The 27467-nt window shown below is 40.5% G+C and overlaps 1 protein-coding gene and 1 long non-coding RNA gene across 9 annotated transcripts in view; one reads left to right on the top strand and one right to left on the bottom strand.

Moving 5' to 3' along the window:
• Positions 1-27467, top strand: part of CDK14 (cyclin dependent kinase 14) — a 638124-nt gene that overhangs the window by 449608 nt on the left and 161049 nt on the right. For all 8 annotated transcript variants that reach the window (XR_015247658.1, XM_025929509.2, XM_086696604.1 and 5 more), the window contains one exon: positions 19092-19155. Coding sequence is in view for 7 of the 8 variants with exons in the window: in XM_025929509.2 (XP_025785294.2) it covers positions 19092-19155 (64 nt within the window). In the remaining variant the exon portion in view is untranslated. The remainder of the gene's footprint in view (positions 1-19091; positions 19156-27467) is intronic.
• LOC147583273 (uncharacterized) lies at positions 146-10145 on the bottom strand. Its single transcript, XR_015247614.1, has 2 exons — positions 9417-10145; positions 146-3046 (listed from the first exon to the last, which is right to left on the bottom strand). It is a non-coding gene; the product is annotated as an uncharacterized LOC147583273 (long non-coding RNA).

Raw genomic sequence — 27467 nt, 5'->3', positions numbered from 1 at the left:
TCAGAGTGTAAAAAGTGCAAGGAAGGGAGATTACATAGGGTAAGTAAAATAATTCACCTCTCTCTGCCCCAGAGATGTCACTATTAATGATCTGTTGTTTGTGGTTATGTTTGTGGGGATGGATAGCAGAGCCTGACCATCAGAGTTTGAATTCTGCTCTTGCTTTTATTTGCTTTGTGACCCTGGACATGTCTATCATTTTTCCATGGCTGCATAACAAATTCCCACAAACTTAGTGCCTTCAAACTACATATATCTGTTACCTCACAGTTTGTGTGGGGCAGGAATCCAGGCACGCTTAGCTCTGATCATGGTTTCACAAGGCTGGAGTCTGGGTGTTGGCTCAGACTGTATTCCTTTCTGGAGCTTGGGATCTTCTTTCAATTCCATGTGATAGTTGGCAGAACTCAGTTCCTTATGATGGTAGGAAAGATGTCCTCACTTTCTTGCTGTGAGCCAGGGGCTGCTCTCTGGTAGTAGAGCCCCCCATAGTTCCTTGCCTTGTGGTTTCCTTGTAGTTCCTCTCACAACATGGCAGCTTGCTTCTTCAAGGCCAGTGGGAGATCTCTCTCCAGTCTACTCTCTCTCCAGTTTACCAGGATAGTCTTACATAACATAACATAACATAACATAACATAACATAACATAACATAACATAACATAACATAGCATAACCATGAGAATGACTTTCCTCCCATCTCCATTGTCACATACCGTGGACTAGAAGCAAGTCACAGTTTCTGCCTGCATTCAGTCAGAGAGGTTTATACAAGGGCATGATTAATTGAAGGTCATCTTAGAATTCTTTCTGCCAGAACATGTGGCATACTTAATCTCTCTGTGTCTCCATTTCCTCATCAGTAAAATGGGAGTGACTGTAGTGATATCTACATCATCAGATGGTTTTGAGGATTAAAGGAATTAATAGAAGGAAATCACTTAGAACAATACCGACTACAGAGAAATGTGTATCTGAGTAGCTATTTTTATTATCTATAAAATGTGAGGATTTTGTTAGGTGATTTTTAAGATCCCTTTTAGCTCAAACATTTTATGATTTTGTTATAATACAGTATAATGCAAAATTAAACACGGATAAAAATATCACTGACTAAAAAAAGGAAAGCATAATATCAGAACAAGTTGAAATTAAGCTAAATAGATGATATGGTTCAAGGAGGCAAGAGTCATTCTTCCTTTATGTTGTCATCAGTGCAAAAGCCATGAAGTACTTCATTATTTGAAGTTTTGTGTGTTGCCTTGACAAGGAATCTTTGGAAGGACACAAGACCCTCTAAACAAATACTGATTTGTAAGAAACTTTTCTCCTTTGATCACCATACTGTCCCCTAAATTAATTGAAGCCTGTGATCTCAAATAAACAATTGGATGGTGCGACCGGATTATAATACAAAGTTTGAATACAGCTGCTAGTTCTGTATTTGAGATGTAGTGTGTGAATGGCTTTTAGCCAGACTTGTTTAAACAAGAATAATTGGAACAATGCAGCTCCTGATTGCCCTCTCCCACCCACACAGGCCCATGAAGAGAGGACCTTATGGTCATCTCTCCAAGGTGCTTGACACAACAGGAAGGGTCCAGATCTTGCTGTTACTGCTTCCCCTGCCAAGAACCACTGATGAAAACTGCTTCTCCCCAAGCAGGCAGGAAACTGCTTGAGAGTGGGAGGTGTTGGGTCTGTAGATCAACTCCATGTCCTGTCTCTTCGGATGATATACTCTGTCTGGAGTGATAAGGAGCCAAGAGTCCACTGTAGTAGTTGTTTATATAATTCATACTCTGAGTGTTTATGTTCTGTATGTAAGGGTCCATCATTTAGAGTTTTCTCAACAGCAGCACTGTTGACCTTTTGAGCTGGATATTCTTGGTTGTAGGGGGCTGTCCTCTGCATTGTAGGCTGTTTAACAGCAGACTTGGTCTCCATCTGCTAACTACCAGTGACGAGCCCTCCCCCAATTGTGACTACAAAAAAATGTGTACAGATGTCACCAAATGTCCCAATACATTTTATATATCTATTTATTTACATAGTTATCATGAATTTTTAAAAAACAATTAAAACATGCATAATTTTTTTAAAGCTCAAACAGTACATAATGGAAAAAAAATAACCACATCTCTTACCCTGGTACCCCAGCACCAGGTTTCACTCTCCAGAGGCAAACATGTTACCATTACTTATGTCATAGGAGATCTCTGGGGATTACACTGGAATTTATACACATGCAGATATGGATACCTAGTTACTATAAGACACACAGACTTGTATATTTTTATTGGCAATTTTTTTTTTAATTTGAGTTCAAGATGTAAAGAAGAGGACAGGAATGAATCGCTTTTAGTTTGTTTCTGTTGTATTTTTTAAAAAGCTTGTCAGCTTTTTCTGGACTGATATATGGCCTCTTAAGAAGAATTATTTCCTGCACAGTGAGAAGCAGCATCCCCTTAACTTATTCCCTTGGCCTCTGGAGCCTCTCACCATGATCTGTTCTAAGACGGATGCTGTGTGGCAGTAGGGAAGAACTCTTTAGGGCATCAATATTTTAAGGCCTCGAAGTAGACATTTTTCATCTCATGAAACAACCAAATCCTTCAGAAGTGCTAACACCCGGTTTTTTGCTGGGAGTATGCGAACTGTGTTTTTTATTGATCCCCTTGTCCTTTTGAGGACACAACGTACTTCATGAGATTGTATTTTTCACATTACAGCACCACCTTCTCACACAGTAGGATACGATGTCCTTATCAAGTCTCATTCATTTATCAGTACACATGATTTACTGTTTTCATAACAAGTGCATCTGTTCCATGAATCTGCTTCCTATATTGTTGGGGGCTAAACTTCCGGTTTGATTTTTGTTGGTCACAGTGGTGGTGGTGGTGTTCCCAGACAGCTGATTTTCAGAGCTTCCACAACACTTATAATCATTCAGGGAAAATTTTTCAAAAGGATCATTCCTACTCCTGGCAAAACTGAACGAGCACTCTCACACTCCTGATGGGATTATAAATGGACAGGATGAGTCTATGGAATAAATCAGAAAAAAATTTAAGTCATATTTTGGCTTAGAAACTAGATTTCTCAAAGATGCTAAATAGTCACAAGGACATAAAGGTTTCTGAATAGAACCCACAATGGGGAAATGCCTAGACAAATTATTTTATTATTATTACTACTGTTACTATTACTGTTAACTAACAAAGCACCATGGTAATTATCTTTTATGCATTACCTCATTTAACTCTCACAGTGTTGTGAAATAGGTGTTGTTACTATCCCATAACTGTTACAGGAAAGTGTATCTGAGAGAAGCAAAGCAACACATCAGGATGATAATGATTATGATGATAGTGATGATAGCAGTAGCAGCTAACATTCACTGTCATGTGTCACATGGTATGCTAAGTACTTTACATGTATTAACCTTATCTCGTTTTCTGACCAACAACCCAAAGAGGTAGGCACTGTTATCCCTGTTTAACAGAGGAAACTGAGGCATGGGGAAGTCAACTAGAATAAAAGAGGTTAAATTACAGCTTTCAAAATATTTCAGTTGGGATTTGAGTGCAGATAGATTGGTCTCAGAGGCCACACTCTTGTCATTGTGCCTACCAAGATCCTGTGGTTGGTATGTGAATGGCAGACCAACACCTAAGCCCAGATCTGGTGGACAGTCTGTTAATCACTGAGCAGTATAGCTAATTAGTTAACTAATTTCATGTGATGGATTGTCTTGTATCGTGTGGTGTGACTACTATCTTCAGAGGTAAATGGGGTAAACACGTGACACACAGAGGTTATCAAGGATAAGGAAGAAATGAGGTCACTCATCATATTAGGATTATATTCCCAGTTTCTGGTACTCTCCAAATACCTCTTCCTAGTTTAGTAGCAACCTGAGTACTTAATGTTCTCATCTTCCATGTATGCCCCTCTGAAGCCCATATTTGTGCACATTCCTTCTACCCAGCCAGCTAAGAGTTTTCTACCCTCCCTTCACTCCAAACACAGTGTAGCCTGGCCTCAAATGCAATTTTGAATGATTTTAAAGTAAGTTAAGAACTGGAGATATATGTCTTGAGGTGTTTGAGGTGCTCATTTGCATCATCACTGGCATCATCTTCAAAAAGTGATGTCTTCTTGGTCAGGGGTGGGAGGGTCTGTGTGTTTTCAAAGTATTTGTTTCTAATCTAGTAACTAAGCTTTTCATAGTGCATGTTAATAAGAGGATCAGATTCTGTTACATATTATGAACATACTATAACAAATCTGAATTGCCTTGCACCGTACTCTAGTTGTACCCACCACTTTGTTCAGATCTCTTAATTCCGAATTCAACGACAGAACCACCTATTAAGGAGTAGATGGGTTGTCCAAAGGATTGTCCAAAGATAGAAAAATAAATTTTCAGTGGCATCTTGGGGAAACCTTGCTCATCAGTTCAAGTAGGAGGTGGTTTAAGGCTTACACAGTGAATAACTTAGTAGAAGACAGTGAGTGTTAGGACTTTGGTCTCATTAAATTGCACTTATGCAAGCATGGTACATGAGGTGAAAAAAGTGCTGAAGATGATGTATCTGGTTCTTGGACCCAGGGTGGTTCTTTAAGGGACTGCAGATGACCTTGATCATATGGTTGCTGCCTCCTTTTGACAAGGCTAGTAGGCGAAAGAAAGACATAATGGCTCTGTCTGTAAATTACAATGTAGTCTGAAAGACATCTACCAAGGACAACCTTGTCCAATTAAGAGTGAGCTAACTGCCTATACACTATCTTTAAAGCAATGTAGGAAAATAAGAGTGGCAGTGAGCATTTTTTTCCTTTATGAGTTTTATATATACTAAAAGAATGAGTCCACAGCACTCCAGGTGGCAGTGCCATTGGCCAGAAATCCTAATTCTTTATCTTTCAAAAATGCCTACCACCCTCAGTCTCTGTTCCTCAACTTGTTGCCCTCTGAGCCTATCATAATGATAAGGAACAGTAAGGCAGATGTGGCTGAATATTAAAAAACCTAGGTGAGCTTTTCGAAAGGATTGTTACCTACCTTTTTAGTGAACATGGTCATTAGAAGATTTTGTGCCCTGGTTAGACTGGCCTTTTTGCTCCTGTTTGTTGACCAGCTGTCTTGCAAGGCTATTCTTTGTCCCCTGCAGCCTGTTAGCAGGATGACAGGGGCACAGCACAGAGGGGATGATGGATGAGATGCTGCCTTCTTGAGAGTCTAAGGAGGCCACACCATGTCAATGTCCAGACCCCTAACTTTTAGAAAAATCGATCCTTTGCTGAAAATAATAAGCTGCCTTTGCAATGTTTTTTTGATGCATTAATCCAGATGTTTTGAAGGTATAGATGGCACATTTAGTCCATGGCAATAAGTGTTTGAAAAAAAAAAAACTGATTAAGGGGTGAGGAGGAATTAGGCATCTATATGCTTTAATATGAATCTTCTGGCTGATTCATATATAACCCACAATGCGTAACTGTTGTAATTTCTAGTTATTGGAAAATAATTGCCAGATATACCATTGATGCATCAGTGCATTAAAATATAATGTGAACTTAACCAGATAGCTCACAATAAGCTAAGCTGGTGCTGATGAGGCTAAATTAACACCAGTTTAAAATTTAAACTTAAGCATAACAGCAATTGAAATTTATAACCAATTTAACATTGGTTAACCATGTGGGTGACCAACCCACAGCTCAGTGTTGTCCAGAGAACCACAGAACCCCCCCCTCTCTCAGTGTACCAGTGGTTGTCAGGAAGATCCAGCGTTGTCAGAACTTGAGTAGCAGGCATGCTTCCTGAGACGATGCCTCATTTTCAACTCTAAGTAATTTACTAATTGTAGATTATGAATACCAGATTTTGACCTCAGTATTCTAAATACCGGTTCTTGACCCACTGAATCTGTTACAAGTCAGTAGCCCATTTGTAGGTGAAAGTCTATGGGATTGCATGTCAATTGCAGAGAGAGTAGGAGTGGGACTGCATTCCTGACCAGCAGTAGGCCTGGGGGGCCCAGTGGATATAGGCTGATCATAAACATCACCCTTTATCAGGGATTGTCTTTTCCACAGTTGTATCCTAGCTTCTGGCATAGTCCTTGGCAAAAACAGGTTCCCAGTAACTTTTTATGAATAATACATAATTATATATATATATATATTTTTTTGAAATCATGGTTAAATTATAGTTCAGTAGTTACATTGTATAGCTATATAGTTAAACTATAGTTAATGATACTTAAATAGTATATATACAGTTGCAAAAACCGTAATAAAATACTGTAAATGCAGCACATTCTATAGAACTATCTTGACCTAAATTTTTTAACAGCCTTCCTGCCAGTAAACTTAGCAGAGGTTTAGTTGTAACTCACACATTCCTGCATACCCCATTCAAAGCTCTAAAAATAACAGCATCTTTTTTTGGAACAGGTAAATGTATAGATTTCCTTTGGTAGGCAAGCTCTGACCTACATACTTCCAATAGAAGCACAGCCTTCACTCCCAGTGCAGCGTGTGAGGCTTTGTCCTGCTCTCCTGCTCCCCACCACCGCAGACACAGCAACATGGGAGAGGGGAAACCTCCTTTCAAAGCCCTCCACCATTTCCAGGGGCTCTCTCTCCAGTGCCCCACTCTAAGCGCAGGAAGGCGTCTCCATGAAAGAAGTGAACAGGTAGAGAGGAGAAACGAAATCCAAGCCTGTCCCCCGGCAGAGACACCCTGCGGGCAGCCTGCAAAGCCCACCTTGCTGTTGCTCCCCATTAACCCAGTGCTAAAAAATGCAGAGAAAATGCTTCACTTTCTGACCACCCCATACCCCTTCCAGTGTTTGTCACTTCTCTCAAGCCACACAGCTCCCTTTCCGTTCTTGGCCTCCATCTCCAGCCAGGCACCTCTCTGGGCTCGGAAGCCTCAGGCCAGTCCGTTCTTTCTCCTCTGCCCCGGAGTTGCTGCCTCAAGATAGAGCTTGGGGAGTCTCAGGGACGGGGGCCCTGTCCTGCTTCCTGGCCACCTCCATACGAAGAGTTGCGGCTGCCACGCTGGCTGCATTTTTATTGGAAATGCTGGTGTATGGGCCGGTTCGGCTCTGTAGTGTTTTTTCGATTTCTTATGAATATAACAGCCTTCTGTGCATCAGCCACCACATAGAGAATCATTTCTTTGGGGACATATATATTGTGAGTCCCAAGCAGCTCTCAAACTATTAGAGAACAATTCCATTTTAGGTGCCGATATTTAATTTTTGCATTCAGGAATTTTATAGTCCTAAAGGGAAAAGATCACTGCTAAGCTTTCACCTTGCCATTTTTACCTAATGCAGTTTTCTTTTCTGAATCCTGGGCAGACTGATCAATAACATAAATGCTCATCAGTAAGAGAGTGGATGAATAACATGCCAGGAACATTATAATTACACAAGAGTCTGGATGAATCTTAGCAATATAATGTTAAGTGGGGGAAGAAATTCCAAAAGATTAGCTATGGGATTATATCCTGAATATAAAATTTTAAATAATTAAAATAAAAATACTCTATAATCCTTATAAGGACAATAGAATGATATAAAAACAAAAGGTAGAGAATAATGAACATGATTCAAAGTGCAACTTCCCTCAGGTGGGAATGGCTGGATGATTGCATGGGGCCTGAGCTACCGGATTAGATGTGGCTGCTGGTAAATAACCTATAGTCCTTGTCTGGGGTGGTGAGCTCATAGGTGCTTATTACATTAATTAAAACAAAATTCTGTGCACTAGGTTTAAAGAAAGAAAAAATAAATAAATATACCCTTTTTTCCTCAGTGTGAGGAATAAGCAATTCTATTATTTTTGTCAGGTTGGAATGAGTGACAAAATCAGTTTTGTTAGTAAATAGCTGTGTGGAAATATCTTTGACTTTGAAACCAATCTAGGTATGCCCAGTGGGTCAGCAGGAGCACAGCAGCGCTCAGTTAGTGAGGATGCTTGGCTGAGCACCCAGCTTTGGTCTGTTGGTCTTTGCTGGTCTTGCATACATAAATTGCTTTTAGAGTCAACAGAGATGAATTAACCTATTAATAATGTGCTGGCATCTGAGTGATGATGTGGGAAGGGCACCAGATACAAATCCAGGTTGTGTCCTGGTGCTGTTTTTCTCTTCTAGGGGACCTATCCAGATCAACCTTCTTTGCAGTATAGTTTTCTCATCTGTGAAGCAGCTAATATTGTCCTATTTTATTGCGTTGGTCATAACTCATCAATTAATAGGTGTGAAATTGCAAATAGTACAGCAACTTACGTGAGGTTATTATTGCTGAAAGTAGACATGTTCCCATAGCTTGTTCTTTTACTGTGTGTCTTGTTTATATAAAATACCCATTTTGATTATCAGGTATAAATAATATTTTGTAAATGATAATTTTACTCTGGAGTAGGCTGAATAAGGAACACCTAAAAATATCAGACCCTAATCTCTGTACCTGTAATTTTACCTTATTTGGAAAATAGGTTTTTATATATGGGATTATATTAAGGATCTTGAAATACAGAGATTAAACTAGATTATCCAGATGGGCCTTAAATGCAGTCATCAGTATCTGCATGTAATCTTCTAAAACATACTTAAGGATGTCAGAGTTTCATAGTGTTACAAATCAGTTCGGTAGCTTTGCCATTTTTAATTGTAATTTAATAAAAATGAATATTTAAAATACTACATTTTTAAAAATTTCTTAACGTTTATTTATTTTTGAAAGACAGAGCATGAGCGGGGAAGGAGCAGAGAGTGAGAGAGACACAGAATCCAAAGCAGGCTCCAGGCTCTGAGTTGTCAGCACAGGGGCTTAAACTCATGAACCATGAAATCATGACCTGAGCCGAAGTCGGACACAAATGACTGAGCCACCCAGGTGCCCCCCAAATACTCCATTTTTGAAGAAAAAAGCTACAGTTTTGCACCTTTGTGTCTCCCTGTAGTCAGCACATTGCTTTGTGCACAGTTAATGCTCAGAAAATAGGAAAACTACTTTCATTCGAGAAAAAGAAAAAGGTGATCAATTTGGGCCTGCGGTATGTGTCATATATGACACGTGTGTGTATCGTAGAATTTTAACTGGCCTCAAGTTTACAGCTGAAGTTAAGAGCATCAGTGGATTGTTGTGTTAAGCCTGTTTCCAGAAATTATTCTAATCCTCTTGCCATAAGAAACACCTAGGCTAGGAGACTGTTAAAGTGAGGACAGGAGAGCAGGTGTGGGGGATGAGCTCCAAGGCACAGAATGCCGAGCCAGTCATGAAATCACCGTCATCTGCAGTAATTCCTGATGAGGTGCCAGCACCGCTGAACTGGAAGTTGCCCACGACCCACCCCCCTTTCCAAAGCCTACCTGAACAGATAATCTTACCTAGGTGCTCTGGATGAAGGTGTACCTGTGACCAGAATTTCCTCTCTACTGCTTGTGCCTTTTAGGTTGAAAAATCCAGGTAGAACGTACTCTTTAAAGCAGCGTTTCTCACATTTCACCCATGGTTCTTGTTGAGTTACCGATTCTGATTCGTCAGGTCGCGAGTGGAGCCTGAGCTGCTTTCTGCAGGTGGTGCTGATGCTGCTCGTTCATGGACCATGTTTTGAGTAGCAAGGCTCCAGCATCTGGGCTCCTGCCTCCGGGTCCCTCTCCCTGGGTTCATTTTTCCACATTTCATGCCGCTGCTTCTTCAGTCAGCCTCACTGCGTTGCATCTGCTTGGCAATATTGCCCTCCTCCAGCCTCTGCAGCCTCCACCCGCGGGGTCCTGACCGGCGTGCACGTATACTTCCTTCACTGGGGCTCCCACAGTGCACAGCTGGGGACTGACAGGCTGAAGCCTTGTCAACGGTAACATCACTCAGTGAAAAGAAGGGAAAAGCAGTTGAGATGAGAGTGAAATCCATGAGGGAGTCAGGGTTTAGGGAGACAGGGAATAGAAACAGTAGGAGAGAAGGAGGAGGGGGAAGAATGAAAATTTAGTTAGAGGAAAATATATTTTAAATGAGCTGCTCTCCATGCAGAATGCTCCAGTGAAGAGCGTTTTCTGGAATAGTGTCAAATTTATTTTTTTAGTTCTCCTCTAATTTGTCTGACAACCAGCTGCTTATTCTGTTCATTTATCTGCTGAAAATCTTGTGTGGCCCTTTGGATCCAGGCAGAAGACTTAAAAAAAAAAAAAAAAAAATCTGTAAACCGTCTAACAACCGAGGGCCTGTGAGAGATGGCCTGGTTAGATTGGACCAGTCAGTTCCAACCCTTGCTGACATTAGAATCACCAGGGAGCTTTAGAAAATTCCTCATACCTAGGCTACAGTGCCAGCCAGTTAAATCAGAATCATTGGGGTGGGTCCCAGTCCTTACTGTGTTTTTTAACGTGTTTTTTGTTTGTTTGTTTGTTTTTATGCCTCCCAGATGATTCCATGGGCAGCTAAGCGCCCCAAGCCAGACCTTTACCTTCTAGCAGATGAATTGAATTCACTTTAAGTAGAAATCAAAGAGCTGTCCTTTATTTATTTCGGTTCCTTCCCATCGGAACCCTTGCCATGTTGAAAACTCTGCACAATATTTTGGAAACACCATCTCTTTTAATTCAGCAGAGCCACTGATTAAATATTCAAGCAGCTTTCTGAAGCTCCAGGCAGCTTTTCATTTTCTCAGTTTAGTGGCTCCCCCTGCTGGCCCTTCTCAGTAAAGGTTGCTGCTCTGCAGAATCTTACTACTGGTTCTGACCTCTGAAACACAGCCCAGAATCACAGCATCTTAAGGCAGCTTTTCTAGTCCCACATACAACCTGTATGCCATTGTCCATTGCCAAAAATGAACAGTGTAAATCCCTAACCCCTTGCCTAGTGGCACGGTATATAAAGCCTGGGGAATGAGGGAAGAGAGGCTCAATCTCTGTGTGTGTGCATATCCACACACATACACATATCATATACGTGTATACACACACTACATACATGCATGTATCTGCTTATCATGCTGCCAGAAAAGATTCTGATATCAGCCATTGATTTTTTCTGGTTCCCTGCAAAATAATTAATATTGATACTTACTTTGGATAGAAAATAGGGAAGGAAAGCTTTCATCCATATTTTCTCTACCCTCCTTCATCTACTCACACCCTTTTCCTAATCAACTTGCTTCTCCTTATCTATCCTGCAAGTTATCATTATGGCCATATAAAAACAAAGGTAGATGTAAATGCATAATCTAATCTTGTAAGCTATTTGTTGTAATATTGTATCACAATTTTACCACAGATAATCCTTGTGTCAGTGGAGGCAGAATTCGATCCTTATTATATCTGAATGCAGAATATAGTGCAGTCCAACGCTCAGCTCTAATTAAACCTCATAAGGCTGCCATTACAATTTGTACAGTTCTTATCATTAGCATGCCCTTCTTTGTTGTATATTAATATCTTAACCCACTGGCCGTTGTTTTCCAGCTGACTCAGTACCGCATAGATCAGTCCCCGATTGACATTGCAGTACTTGATCTGTTGGAGGTGATGTTCCAAACCATTTCTTTGTCATCAAGGGTAAACATTTCCAAGCCACCTATGGGACATATGTCCACCACCCCTTGACCTTTCTGGGTACATCCTGTAGAAGACAGTTATTTATCTTTGTCCCTCTTCCCAGGCAGCACCTGGCATTGGCACAGCAATCCAGATGTGCTGACTAGTATGATTCAGTGATTTAATCTGTACTAGTGGTTTATCGCTATAGAACAATATTACCACAAACTTAGCCACTTAACACACATTTGTCATCTCAGTTCTGGTCGGTCAGGTATCCAGGCGTGGCTTAGCTGGTGCTCTGCTTCAGGTGCTTACAGGGTTGCAATCACAATGTCACCTGGGCCTGCAATCTTATGGATTGGATTCACTGGGACTAGGGAAGGATTCACTGCTAAGATCACGTGGTTGTTGACAGCATTCAGTTTCTTGCGAGCTATTAGACTGGGGGCCTTGAGTTTTGTTGGCTATTGTCTGAAGCTACCTCCAGGTCTTTGTCTTACGGCTTTCCCAGCACGACTGCTTGCTCCCTCAAAGCCAACAAGGGAGAGAGTCTCCCAGCAAGATGAGGGCTGGCATCCTACACGTTGTAATCACAGAAGTGACATCTTCTCACTTTTGCCATATTCTGTTGGTTAAAAGCAAGTCACTGGTTCCGTCCACAGTCCAGGGGAGGAGTGTAAACACCAGCAGGCAGGGATTTGGGGGCTATTTTAAAGTCAGAATACTCCAATCTCCTTTCATTTCCACCGAGTGGTCTCATAGAATTTGTACTCAGCTAAAAACCATGAGTCCTTGGTTATACAAATTGTTGCCTGCTAAGTCTTTCCATCTCAAACAAGTAATAGAACCTAGGTCCCAGACTTCATGTTTATTGCTATTAGGTGTTCCTGTGTTGTGTTTGTCCAGTTGTTCCTACCTGATTAAATATTTTTTAATCCTGGCTCAGCCTTCAGAATATTTCATATCTTTTTTTAAATTTTTTTTAACGTTTATTTATTTTTGAGACAGAGAGAGACAGAGCGTGAACAGGGGAGGAGCAGAGAGAGAGGGAGACACAGAATCTGAAACAGGCTCCAGGCTCTGAGCTGTCAGCACAGAGACCAACGCGGGGCTCGAACTCACGGACCGTGAGATCATGACCTGAGCCAAAGTCGGACGCTTAACCGACCAAGCCACCCAGGCGCCCCAGAATATTTCATATCTTTCCTATTGTGTCATGTGAGAATGTAATACATTTTTCTATGATGTTCTTTAAGTCACTGATGAAAATGGTGAAGAAGTTGGTACCTGGTCCCGTGTGCGTGTGTGCAAGTGCGTGTGCATGTATGTCTATGTGTGTGAGTGTATGTGTGTGTTGGACTTGAAGAGAGAGGAGAATGAAGAAGTCCTCGTTCCTCATACCCATAACCTCTGGAGTCTGGGCCATGTTATCATTTAACACCATCTGAGCCACGTTGCTCTTTCAGATCCTCCTGGGAGTGAGATAGTACAGCTCTGAAGAGCGTAGTCAAACTAATCTGATTTTGAATCCCAGCTCCACCCACTTGATAACTATTTTTCCTGATAGAGCGCACACAGGAAGGAGGAAAGTTGGGAAGTTCTTTTTTTCTGTGGGTCATCTTTGAACTTTATGCCATCTGTTCCAGAGTGCAGTGTGTAATAGCCAAGCTCAGTTCTGCTGAGTTTCTTCACAAGCTTCATTTAGGACTTCTCACTGAGGGACCATAAAAAATCTTCCAGAACTTGGGGCACCTGGGTAGCTCAGTCACTGAAGCATCTGACTTAGGCTCAGGTTATGACCTCATGGTTCATGGGTTCGAGCCCCAAGTTGGGCTCTGTGTTGACAGCTCAGAGCCTGGAACCTACTTCTGATTCTGTTTCCCTCTCTCTCTGCCCCTCCCACACTTGTGTTCCATATCTCTCTCTCTCTCTCTCAAATAAATAAACATTAGGAAAAAAATCTTCCAGAACCAAAAGTAGTACAGCTGTGAAGCACTTGTTATTTTAGAGATGTTGTGTGTATGGACTTTCAGAGTTGAGGTTTAAAAGCCAAACCAAAGCCATTTGGTTGTTCTCCATTGCCTTAGATTCATTGCTAAGTCAACTTGAAATCGCCAGCACTGCCACAGAATGCCCAGCTCACACAAGTGCAAACCCAAAAGTGGGAGTCCAGCACGTTCCACATTGCCGCATTAGCACATACTTGTGTGAGCCAGTTTTATCTTGATTGGCCAGAGTTGGTTGGCCAGATTTATCCTGATTGGCCAGAGTTCCTCTGTGCCAGAGTCTCTGTGAGAGACTCCTCTGACCCCTTGGCCCAGGAAAATTATTAACAGTCCTTGTTCTGCATAAACCATGGGTGTTCTTCAGGAAAAACCTATGGACCCATTTTTAGCAGCCCTGGGACCTATACAAAAACAGAAACTGGGAAATGTGGGAATTCGTGGAACTGTTAAAAATTTGGAAGAGTAAGTAAGTATCTCTGACAAGCACTAGTTCTTGAGCTCTTAGCTTTTGAACTTTAGAATCTGCTTTTCTTCTGTTACTTATAAAGTAGGTATTTCAGCAGAGAGACCCTCTTTTTTCTCAGCATCTTCCTCTGCTCATCATAGAGGCCGACGTGATGGGTGGGATCTATGCCGGACCCGTCAGTGTATAAGTAAGCCCAGAAGAGTTAAGTTTGGGGTCATTAAATCATAGTTCATCAGGGTCAGACAGTATAAACCTCTACTGAGAAGGTGAGATTGTCCCTTGTTTTTCTTAACAGATGTTAAAAGTCCAGGAAATCACAGAGACACCCTTCTGGAAACTGTGTATGCATGAATATAGGGAAGTAAAACCATTTTGTAGCTTATACTTTGGCATTTACTTTCTATTACCATAAATATGCTAAAGAGTTCCACATGTTTTTCTCGATTTTAATCCCTCTCCTGAGATCTGTATCTGTATTTCCAGCAACTCTTTACACATCCCCTATCTTGATCTGCAGACCTTTCTACCATTTAATAAGGTCAGAATTAAACTCATTTCCCTCACCCCCAAACCTGCTTTATCACCTACATTCTTGATTTTTAAGTAATAGCTTCTTATTCCCTATAAAATGGCTCTTAAGTGGTAACAAGTACATTTTACATCATGACTCACAACGCACACATATACATATACGTGCACAGATATAACATGAATAAGTTTCGTAAAACAACATGCATCTTTAACATGTACGTTGTTACCTTCTGATATTATCTGTTGTTTTCATCTTTTTTTTTTTTATTTTTTTTTTCAACGTTTTATTTATTTTTGGGACAGAGAGAGACAGAGCATGAACGGGGGAGGAGCAGAGAGAGAGGGAGACACAGAATCGGAAACAGGCTCCAGGCTCCGAGCCATCAGCCCAGAGCCCGACGCGGGGCTCGAACTCACGGACTGCGAGATCGTGACCTGGCTGAAGCCGGACGCTCAACCGACTGCGCCACCCAGGCGCCCCTGTTGTTTTCATCTTTATAAAAATGCTGATGTCAACACTGCATGAAATTTACAGCCCCCCCCCCCAGCCCCTGCCAGGGGTCATGTGACCTGCAGTCTGCAAAAACCTGAGACTGAGATAAAAATGCAGGCCCCATTTATTCGGTATCTGGCCCTAGCCTCCCATTCCATAACCCAGCCAACAGTCCAGTGACACCAGACTTCACTCTGTAGCCCAGACACGCCATTCACTCATTCGGTCAGCATTTACTGAGTGCATATTTGGTGCCAGGCACATAGTAGACACTAGGGATCTAAAGATGAATACTGCTCTCTCCACTCTGATGTCTACTGTGCGGTGCGGAGATAGACCAGTAATCTAACAATTGTAAGGCCGCGAGTAGGCCATATAAGGAGACTGAACAAAACCCTCAGAGATCACAAGGATCACAGCATGCAACGTGGACCAAAAATGCCAGAAAGTCTTTCATGAGCCCATGAGCTGAAGCTAGAAAAAGAAGTAGGAGTTAACCTGGCCAGTGGTCGGCAGGGCATTCCAGAAGAGGAAGCCACTGTGAGAAGGCATGGAGGCACGAGCAGCATGAGAATTTGGAGAACTGAAAGTATTTTGACACAACCTTTCCTTATAACCAGAGTCCTCTGCTGTCCCCATCCCCTGCCCCTATGCCCCTTCTCTGTACTTGGCCAACCAATACTCGATGTTCCCATGTCGCTTTTCTCCCTGGTCCCAGGGGGACTCAGGCACACCTCCACTCTGGACTGTCACCTCCCTCTCCCCAAACTTCTGAGAAAGCACTTGTGTTGAAGGCAGCCCATTGTTGCCCCAGTTCAGCTGCCTCACTGGAGGCAGACTCCAGGCAGAGCCCCAGTCTCATCCTTCTGTCTTCTGTGATGAACACAGTAAATGTTAGCCTGTGAAGAGATGAACCAATGAAGGAACAGGGCAATGTACCAGCCACAGGCACAGATTTCAGGGGAAGCTGCTTAAATGACTATGTAGAAGACTTTTTAACGTATGGCATGTCATTTGAAAACTGAAAGCCCCTCAGACCTTATCAATCTGCCTATTTACAGATGTGGGACCACATCTGAAATGTTGATGGTGCTATTTTCTTCTGCACTGTATTTGCAAAAGATTACTTTTTACTTTTAGAGAATACCTCTTTTTCTAACTTAAAAGTGTCTTGGTGGGCACCTGGGTGGCAGAGTTGGTTAAGCGTCTGACTTTTGGTTTCAGCTCAGGTCATGTCTCATGGTCATGAGATCAAGTCTTACACCAGGCTCTACACTGACAGCCCAGAGCCTACTTGGGATTCTCTCTCTCCCCCTCCTCTGGTCGGTCTCTCTCTCTCTCTTTATCTCTCTCTCTCTCTCTCAAACTGAACAAATAAACTTTAACAAAAAGTGTCTTAGTCAACTAATATAAATGAAAATCTGACATCAGAGACAACATACACCCACTTTCTTCCGAGCACACATAGCTTTTCACCTGTAACCATACCTTTAACCTAGATTGCCTTCCCAAAAAGGCTTTCACAGGAAGCAAGACTGATTTTTAACTCTTGTTTTCCTTTGCCCACTTTCTGTCCACATTGTATTTCTTGTGCAAATGGCCCAGGAGTTATAGGCAGGAAGAAATTGAGGTGTGTAGTCTCATCAGTCAGCACTATAATAATAATTTTTTAAAAGTCTTACGGATTTTCTCTTTGCAGATGACTTTTATGAGACAGCCATAATATTTGATAATCACTTTGAAACAGAACACTGGGTATAGACGGGAATAGTGCCTATGAAGAAGTTTTGGTAACACAAACAGGTTTTGTAGAAACAGGTATAGTCAGGGTCATACCCCTATCTTTACTAAGAGTGAGAGAAAAATGTTCAAGTTCTGGCTGGACTTTCTGTTGCTTTTAAAACCATTAGAGGGTCTGTGTCATATGTGATGGATTGGTTGTGATCAAATCATGGTTTTGAGCTGAAAGGTCCTCCCTTTAGTTGCTAACGTCCTTCACGACTTTCTTGCGGATTTTAGTGGAAGCTCAAAGTGGAGCATCACTCAGATGAGCTGTGTGCACTGGTTGTCTCCCTGTCTTGAAATAATAGTTGGAATTAGTGGGGAAAAAGGGGGGAAGTACTGGGGCACCTGGTGACTCAGTTGGTTAAGCATCTCGCTCTTGATTTCAGCCCAAGTCATAATCTCATTGGTTCATGAGCTTGAGCCCTATATCAGGCTCTGTGCTGACAGTGAGGAGACCTGCTTGGGGTTCTCTCCCTCTGCCTCTCTCTCTCTGCCCCTCCCATGCTCTCTCTCTTTCAAAATGAATAAATATATTAAAATACTTTTAAAAATTTTAATAAAAAATGAATTTTTTGAAAAGAAGAGGAAGTGCCTTTTGCAGACACTGTTACTGCAGTAGTTCGTGTCAGACATGGTGTCTTTGTCTCCTTTCCTATCTTACAACCACTCCCCCCCGCCCCCAGCCCTCTTGACTGTCTCCCCACCGCCCACCCAGCCCATCCATAGTGTGGCTTTCTTTGTGTAGATGTGCCTATTGATGTTACTCTTGTTTAGTGCTTGCAAAAATTAACCAGTTACAGTTAAAAAGAATAATATTATCTCATTCCAGAACCTAGATTCAGTGTTTCTGTGGGGGAACGTAATAATGTACTTAATCCTGATTCACTAGAGTAGGAAGCGGTGAGTGAAACACTCACTGTATGTGCGCCACCCTTTGACATGACAGTCCTGTCCCCTACTAAATAAATACATAAATAATCAGAGCTCTGTATTTCCTTATTGCCTAGGAGTACGTGCTAGTCCTCAGATAAAGTAGAATATCTTAATTTCCTTCCATGATCTCTGTCATTCCTCCTCTTTTGCCGGCTTCTGGCTTTATCTCTTGCCCTTTCTAACCTGTTACATTGTTCGTGTTGGTCCATCATAGTTTGAGTTAACATACAGCATGTGGCACTGACTCCCCTGAACATGGAGGTGGTTACTATATTCTCCCCCATGGCCAGTGCCTTCCTGACCTGACCCTGTTTTCTGGGGGTACTTTAAGTAATATCTAGTACTTACATAGTGCTTACTCATGCCGGGTAGTGCTCTCGCCACAAACGAGGTAGGTGTTGTCATCCCCAGTTTACAAAGGAAGAAATTGAAAGTTCAGTTCAGTGAGGAACCTCTGTGAGGCTATTTCTTGCCCATGATCACATGACTAGTAAGTAGGGGAGCAAGGATTTGAACCCAAGAAATCTGTCTCCAGGGGTGAGCTCCTAACCCTCCAACTCCACTGTTCTCAATCTGTGATTTACCGTGATCATGGAGTGTAACAGTGACCGCTGGTCGACCTGAATGTTCACATGGAGCGAACCCAGTTTTATGTGAGCGGCAATTGCCCTTCAGCCAGATCAAACATCGTGGTGATAGAAAAATAGATGGAGAAAGAAGGTGAAAATGTGGATGAAGAGAGGAACATGTGTAGGGAGGGCCGTATTTGGGGATGAGGAAATCCTAAGCCACATAAACATGTTAACTGAAATGAGCAATATGGCCATTAGAGAATGAGTGTCCCAAGCTGTCTGTCCTGCTTCTTTGAAACATTGTGATCCTATTCAGAGGATTTGGGGGGAGAAATGACAGAATTCTTACAACTGTTAAATGATCAGACGTCTGATACTGGAGTGAAGGACAAAAGATCATGCAGGAATCATGAGGCATATACACATACTCTGTTCAGCTCTGTGGAGCTAATAAGTTATCATTTGAGTCCTTAGCCTACCCAGTAAGTTTGGAGTTGATAAAATGCAGCAGATTAAGCTTACTGTGTTCAGCTGCATTTGTTCAAATGCAGACATTCATCTTGGGTGGCTCTTTAGTTTTTAGTTTGGGGTTTGTTTGTACTGAAATAAAATCCCTGGCACACGATCATGGAAAAAAATCCAGAGTTTCATCATATGTAGTGTACTGTTTTTCTACACTGGAGAGTTTTGAGTGCTTTGGAAATAATAAGTCTGTTTCCACAATTTCCTGCTCTCTACCAGGTTCTCGGAACGCCAAATGAGGACACGTGGCCTGGAGTTCATTCTTTACCACATTTTAAGCCAGGTATGTTTCATTAATTACAAATGACTAAGTGCTTCCTCTGTGCATAGTAGATAGATATGTGTTCCCCCTCAAGTGTATATATTATACCTTGAAAAATCCTGGTTACTTGCCATTGTGTATCCTGCCTATTAGTGGAGGTGCCCTTTTGTTTTTACAGTTTGTCTGTAAAGATGGAATTAATGGCATTCCTCATGAGAGATTTTCACCGTATGTACCTCCTTCGAGTTGACTGGCTAATCTTAATGTAACTATTTTGTCATCAGACTAACATCCATGTCTATAAAACAAAATTTAAATCAGGGTACTATGATCGGTCTGCGTGATTCCTTATAAAAATACTAGGAAAAGAATTAAACTGTAAAAACGAAAACTTTACATTTTGATTTGTTTTTTAAAAACTACTGATATACAGTCAATTAGTTTGAGTTTTAACATAAAAAATGTTTTGAATGTCTGTTGGACAGGATGCAGTCTTTTTTTAATGTAAAATATTTAAACCTCTGAACTGGAAAATCTGAGAAAAATGCCAAACCTTTAAAATAAATTGTCATTTTTTTCTTCACCAGTAGGTGGCAGTGAAGAAACTTTCAGTTCTAATGATTGCACTTTAGAGAAAGAATCTGAAACGTGGTAATTTAAAATTTTTATAGGACACATGAAAAGTTTGGAATTGGAAATTTAATGAAAATCAATGGTGTGAATTATTGTGAAATAATTCTCTTGGGTTTTTTTCTCTTTTCTCTGTTACAAAACATAGATTATAAAGTGCAGACCTACAATAAAATTACTGAAAGGGATTTTATAGAAGATCTAATAGTCCATTATTTTATGAGGAAAAGAACCATGAATAATTTCTGTTATGGGAGCCAAGTTTATTCTCTTGCTCCTCTTCCCCTTTTTTTGGGAACCATCAGGAATAAATTATCAATCCCAAAGAATGACTGAGTTAGGAAACTATTTTTATTCTCAGTATTTTTCTTCTGAAAGTGTACAGTGTGCTGAGAATTCTTCTATCTTCTTGGGCTGCCCCGAGGACTCTTTGTACTCTTACTGAAAATTTTAAGTTAGCTTCTATGTTCTGAAAGACTATAGAAACTTAACAATTTAAGATGGATTTTTTTCCTTCTTTTTTTTAACCAAGCGAGAAGTACCCTTTAACTGCTCCAGCTGTTCCTAATGGAATCTGAGAACACGGCTCTTTATAAATGTTCCAAATGTGGGCTGTGAAAGAAGGTTAGCTTCCCCATGTTGGTATCTAAAATCTCAAGTCCTAGGAAAATAAAATAGAGGAGAATACAAAAAGATTTTAAATAAATGAAGTTAGATGCAGAGAGGAGTAATTAAGACAGTCATTTTGGCCTGCCAAGTTTCTTCACTAGAAAATATGGAGTAATATGTTTATTTTGGGGTGACTAGAATTAATCTTCATCAACAAGGTACAAAAGCATTTATTAAATGTGTTCTGGAAAGTACTATGATGTGGTGCAAGTTAGGCTAACAGATTGGGAACTTTATGAGATCAGGGACTGTGCATAGTTCGTATTTTAGTGTTCAATAAATATTTGTTGCCCTGAATTATACTCAGGGTTTAAAACAGACACTCTTTATATGACTTTTCGAGTGTAGAACATAGATAAATTAAGATAGTGTGTGTTTAAGTTATTTAATATTATGTACAAGTGTCAAGACAGACCATACATAAAAGGTGACAGGGAACCAGAAGGACACATTTAGATGGTAAAAGGCATGGGTGCTGAAAACAAGAATGATATTCCACGCAAAGCTTGGGGCTTGTGGATAAGAGTAAACCTGGGGACGTCTGGGTGGCTTAGACCGACTCTTGATTTCGGCTCAGGTCATGAGCTCAGGGTTTGTGAGTTAGAGCCCCGGGTTGGGCTGTGTACTGTCAGGGCAGAGCCTGCTTGGGATTCTCTTCCCTCTCTCTCTGCCCCTCCCCTGTGTTCTCAGTCTCTCTCTCAATAAATAAACTCAATCAGACCATCAGGGGAGTCCTGGTCTCTGACTTCCTGGACCTCCTCCTCCAGGGGAAGAAGAAATGCATTCCTAGAGGAGAAAAATACCAGTGCTAGGGGCTACCTGCCCCCGCCCCCCACTCTGTAACTCCTTATACTACCCCCAAAGAGTGCCTTAGAAAGTCAGAGGGAAAGCAAAAGAGCTTGAACCTTAAGGATACACTTTTAATAGATTTTTTTTTAGATCAGTATTAGCCTCATAGCAAAATTGAGCAGGATGTACAAAGGTTGCTCCTATATGCCTGTCCCACATACACACCCATTATCAACATCTCCCACTAGAGTGGTGCTTTTGTTACAGTTTGATAAACCCAAACTGACACATCATTATCATCATCCAAAGTTCATAGTATACATTGGGGTTCACTGTTGGTGTTGTGTGTTCTGTGGGTTTGGACCAATATATAATGACATGTATGCACCATAATAGTATCCTATAGAGTAGTTTAACTGCCCTGAAGATCCTCTGTGCTTTGCCTGTCCTTCCTCCCTAACCTCCTAACCCCTAGCAACCACTTTTTAAATTTATTTTTATTTTTTTAAATTTTTTAATGCTTATTTATTATTGAGAGACAGAGAGGGGCAGAGCATGAGTATGGAAGAGGCAGAGAGATGGGGAGACACAGAATCCGAAGCAGGCTCCAGACTGTGAGCTGTCAGCACAGAGCCCAATGCAGAGCTCGAACTCACAAACTGCAAGATCATGACCTGAGCTGAAATTGGACACTTAACCAACTGAGCCACCCAGGCGCCCCACCACTTTTTTTAAAATTGTCTCCATAGTTTTGCCTTTTCCAGAATGTCATAAAGTTGAAATCATACAGGGTGTTGCCTTTTCAGATTGGCTTCTTTCACTTAGTAATATGCACTGAAATTGTCTTCATGTTTCCTCACGGCTTGATTTCTTCTTAGTGCTAAATATCCCATTATCGTGATATATTTCAGTTTACTTATCCATTCACCTACTGAAGGACACCTTAATTGTTTTAAGTTTTGGCAGTTATGAATAAAAATGCTATAAATACCTGTGTGCAGGTTTTTGTATGGACATAAGCTTCCAGCTCGTTTGGGCAGCTACCAAGGAGTGTGGTCACTAGATCAAACATACTTGGCTTAATTTTTTAATAGCTAAAAAATTTAAGCAACTCAAGATATCAAATAATATGAAAAAGAAGATGCAAAGCCTTCCCAACCCTGTCTGCCATCTTCCCACTTCCCCAGAACCACTGCCCCCACCACAGGCCCCCATTTTATTACTTTCCAATATTAAACGCAATTTTGGGTCTTTCTTGTCTCATGAATGCATCCTGTAAGTCTTGTCCTATTATTGTATAGAGGAAGCCAGTGCATTGTTTTCCATTGTATGGATTGAACCAATTCCCTCCTTATCGACATTTGGGTTGTTTCCAGACTTTTGCTATTATAAATATCATAACCCTGTACATATATGTGTATGTATATATACACGTATATATGTATGTATATATATATATATATATATATATATATATATATATATATATACACACACACACATGTTGCATGCATGCAGGTATATCTTGAAGGATAAATTACCAGAGGTAGGCTTAAATATCAATACATTTACAAAATTGTAATTTTGAGCACTCTGTCAAATTGCTGTCCAAAGAAATGGTGCCAGTTGGCCAGCAATATATGAGATATATACATAATATAATATATTACCAGCAATATATGAGAATGCTGCTTCTCCATTTCAGAATTTTTAGAGTTTGCCAGTCTGTTAGGTGACAAACGGAATCTCAACACAACTTTTAATTTCATTCTCCTTTTTATATGAGGTTGAGCATCTTTTCATATGTTTGAAGATCACTTTAATTTCCTTTCCTGTGAATAGTTAATATCTTTTACCCAATTTACACTTGAGTTGTATGTTGTTTTCTTACCAATTTCTATGGGTTCTTTACATATTGAAGAAAGCAATTTTGAAAAGAATTCTCACTCTCATATCTTACTTGACTTGCTTAACTGAATAAATTTTGCCTCATGAGAACAAAAGCTATGGTGGTTTAGAACAGTGCAGTCATTACATTTTTTAAAAGATCAGTTGCTATTAGAAATATATGTACAAATTTCTATATATGTACCTTTTAATAAAACTGTTTTCAAATGAGTTATTTTATAGCTATGATCAAGGTCATGAATAAAAGCTACAAAGTTGCATCTCTTGCTTTTAACATATTCTACTCTAATTACCTAAAAGGCCTTTTTTGTTATTGTTTTTTTTAATTAACTTATCCTTATAGTTAACTTCTATAGAATAAGTCCAATTTCTTTATTTATTCAACAATATTTATTGAGTACCATGTGTGTGGCTAGGGAGTGGGGATATTGCAGTGAAAAAAAACCACACAAGATCCCTGACAGATAGGAGACACATGTAATACATAAAATATATAGTATACTGTGTGGCAGTGAGTACTCTGGAGGGAAATAGAGGAAGAAATGGGAGCACTTCACAATTTTAAATTTTAATGTAATCAAAGAAGACCTCGCTGAAAAGATGACATTTTACTCCAGGACATGAGAGAGAGAGGGCCACGAAAATATTTGCAGGAAGAACTTTCCAGACAGAACAGCAAGTACAAAGAGGTCCTAAAGTGGGAAGAGGAGAGTATAAAATCAGGTCAGACACAGCAAGTACTGTGCTAATAGGATTCCATCACCATGTACTCTGAACCAGATAGAAAGTGCTGGAAGATTTTGAACAAGTCTGCACACGACCTGGATTGTAGTTTACTAAGATTACCCTGTCTCTTGTGTTGAGAATGGGGGTCCAGGCACAAGCAGGGAGACCAGCGAGGAGACTGTGGCAGGAGTCTAGGAGAGAGATAAAATGTGCCATGAATAAAACCACGTTACCTTCTCAACTTCTTGGTTTAGGAGAGAACTTAACATGGTTTTCCCTTGGAAAGTATGGCAAAACTAGAGAAACATTTTTAAGAACAATTGCCAAAATATTAAAAGAACAATTGGGTAACATCTGGGTCTTTTTCTTTAGTATTCAGCCTGTATATATCCTCTTCTGCTCTTAACATTTCTGCTGACACCAAATTCCTCAACCTCATTCCTTAACCTCCTATGGGAATTTGCTTATTCCCATAGCAACCAGGCAGCCAGGACAGGCCACTGCTGCATAAAATAAATAAGTCAATATGTAACACACACGTGCACACACTTATACATACACGTTTGTGTTACATATAATAAGGAGTCTAACTGTGGGAGGTGCTGTTTTTCCATCATTTCCTTCTATTTAAATTTCTCTTCAAAGAAGTGGGAAGTGAGTCTGTTGCTTTGAACCTATTGCTTTCCTGTTTCTTTTCCCTCAAAGAAAAGTTCTGTGGTTCTGTGGTATATGGTCTAAAAGTAGGGATCTCTCCGTCCCCTTTTTCCTTCCTCTCCCCCGTCTCCCTCTCTTACATCAGAGTGTCTCCTTTTATCACCATGCTCAGACGCTTGCTGAGGGCCAGCCTCAGAGGCAAGAGGTTATTCTTAGCACTTCAGTAATTCTCTCGTGTCTGATTGTATTAGATTCATCAGAGGCCAAGCCCCATTCCCTAACACAAAGTAAAAGCCCACTGTAAAACTAAGACAATTTTCGCTTCGCTTGTTTCATAGTTACACGTTAATGGGACACTTGCACACAAGGCTCTGTGCCTTGGTTTCCCTCTGAGATAGTAAGAAGCTTCCCCACGTGAATCCCAGGATCACTTTCTCCTGCCTGCCTCGCCTACCGCTCCTTTGCTTTGACAGAGGCAACATGGTTTATAGGTCTCCGGTGAAATGATCCCTGAAATTCTTTGTTATATAAGACAGAGTTAGCATTACGGTTTTTAAAAAAACACGTCGCATACATATTTGATGTGTTGTTTTATGCTTTGCAGGTTTGTGATAATCCTAAATCAGGGTAGAACATAGGTAGACATTGGAGGCTCTCCAGGCTGGTGGAATCGGGGTGGGTGACTGGAGTGCTGAGAAGACTTTGGAATTTCCTTCTGTTGAGGAAGACCCTCGGGGCTGGGAGCATAAGCACTGTTTTGGTTGTACTGTAACTATTTAAGCAAATTGGACGTTAAAGCCTCCCTTGTAAGGTTAGGAACCTGAGATCAGAGATGTGAAGGGGCTTTTCCAAAGTGGACGTAGACCCTAAGTCTTCCTGGGTTTCATTTCAGTGCTCTTTTTTTTTTTCCCAGCGTATACCATGGAAGATCATGCTACTGGATCTGTACCCTAATTACCATATCATGATTTCTCATTGACTTTTTTCCAATGAGAGTTGTATTGACAGTTAGTCTATAAAGAAAATAACAGAAAACTAGAGAGGATCTGATCTCTGGATTTAGTGAAATACATAGAACCACAAATACCACTTTGTATAAAGAGGTTTGGCCTCAAAATAACATGGAGACTTCAACGTATGATACTTTTATTCATCTCTTAAGTGCTTCCAACAAAAGGGGCATTCAAACAGCATTCAGTTAGTGACAAAATATTATTCAGGAGTTTAAAAAAGGAAAGCACTGTAAAATTCAGAAAGAAAAAATGTTGCTAGACCATAAGCAATTAAAAGAAATAAAATTTAGATTAAAATATATCTATGTTCCCAAATCAAGCTAGAGTACAGAGCATTTCTAAAGTGATATTATTCCTTTGAAAAAGTTGTCTAATACAAGAAGCTGTTTGATTAAGGAAAATTTGATGAAGATAGAATGTTTTTCAATGAATGAAGTGAAATAAAAGAAAAATTTGCCATCAGAGGCAAATTGCAGAATGGTAGTATTTTAAACATTCTGTGCCCAAAACTAAGCCCACAGACATATTGACCTTGAGGGCAACATTTAAATATGGACTTAGTTACAGACAGAGAAAGACAAATACCATATGATTTCACTTAAATGGGGTTGGTTGCCAGAGGGGAGGCGGGAAGGTTATGGGCCAACTGGGTGATGGGCACTAAGGAAGGCACTTGTGATGGGCACTGGGTGTTGTATGTAAGTAATGAATCACTACATACACCTGCAAGTATTTGTTTCTACACCTGAAACGAATATTACCTTGTATGTTAACAAACTGGGATTTAAATAAAAACTTGAAAAAATAAAAATAAAAAACAAATGAATAAATGAAAAGCAGAAACAGACCCATAAATACAGAGAGCAGACTGATGATTGCCAGAGGCAAGAGTGTGGGGGAAGCAAAATGGGTGAAGGGGAGTGGGAGATACAGGCTTCCAGCTATGGAATGAGTAAGTCATGGGAATAAAAAACACAACACAGGGAATATAGTCAATTGTATTGTAAAAGTGTTGTATGGGGACAAAAGGCCACTACACTTGTGAGCACAACATAATGTATGCAGATGTTGAATTATGTTTATTCGCCTGAAACTAATGTAACATTGTGTTGTAAATTATACTTAACTTTTTTAAAAAAGAAATGAATAAAAGTATGTGCAGAGCATGAGGATAATAGAAAAGAAATAAAAGAAATCTAAAAATATAGATAGAAACTATGACTTATAATTGGGTGAAGAACTTCTCAAGTCCTGCCTATTCACAGGCCTGACTGGGGCCCAAAAGCTAACTCCAGACTTAATTCCAGAGGGAACATATAAATTCTTTCAGAAATAGGATGCCATGGTGACAACACCTTACATTTTATGTGGCATTTTATTATTTACAAAGCATTTTAATGTATTACCTCAATTGGTATTTAGAATAACTCTGAGTTATTATAATGTTGTTGCCCTAAAACTTTTATCCCATTTTACAGACAAGAAACTGAAGCACAGAGAGATTGGGTGGCTTGCCCAAGGCTACATCTCCAGGATGTAGTGGAATCAAAACTCAACCCCACACAGGTTGCCAGTTCCCAACCTGGTATTCTCACCCCTATCTTCAAATCGTTTTCCTGAACACAAGGGTATGAGGGAGAACTGTTAGGCTTTCCTCAGCCCTGCCTTGCGTCACCTTGGGAAGATCTATACCTTCTTATAGATATGAGAACCATCCTCCACCTGCTAAGAGGGGCATCTTTTTAAGCCCTTAACCCTGTGCTTCCAATAAATTGTCAACCCCAAAAGGCCCCCTGTGGATGTTTAGCTTCAGATATTCAGTCCTCAGTACATATTACGGGAATTACCCAGTTTCATGAATGCAGAGCTAAGGAAGTTTGGACCCTTAGCCTTGACTCACATTCTTGGCTTTCCCCTAGTCTTTAAGAAGGTGATGGAAAGGGG

The sequence above is a fragment of the Puma concolor genome, chromosome A2, assembly GCF_028749965.1.
Source record: "Puma concolor isolate L17-30 chromosome A2, mPumCon1.1.hap2, whole genome shotgun sequence".
Classification (NCBI taxonomy): domain Eukaryota; kingdom Metazoa; phylum Chordata; class Mammalia; order Carnivora; family Felidae; genus Puma; species Puma concolor.
The sequence above is the reverse complement of the archived record's forward strand: the minus strand, read 5'-3'. Positions and strand labels throughout refer to the sequence as shown.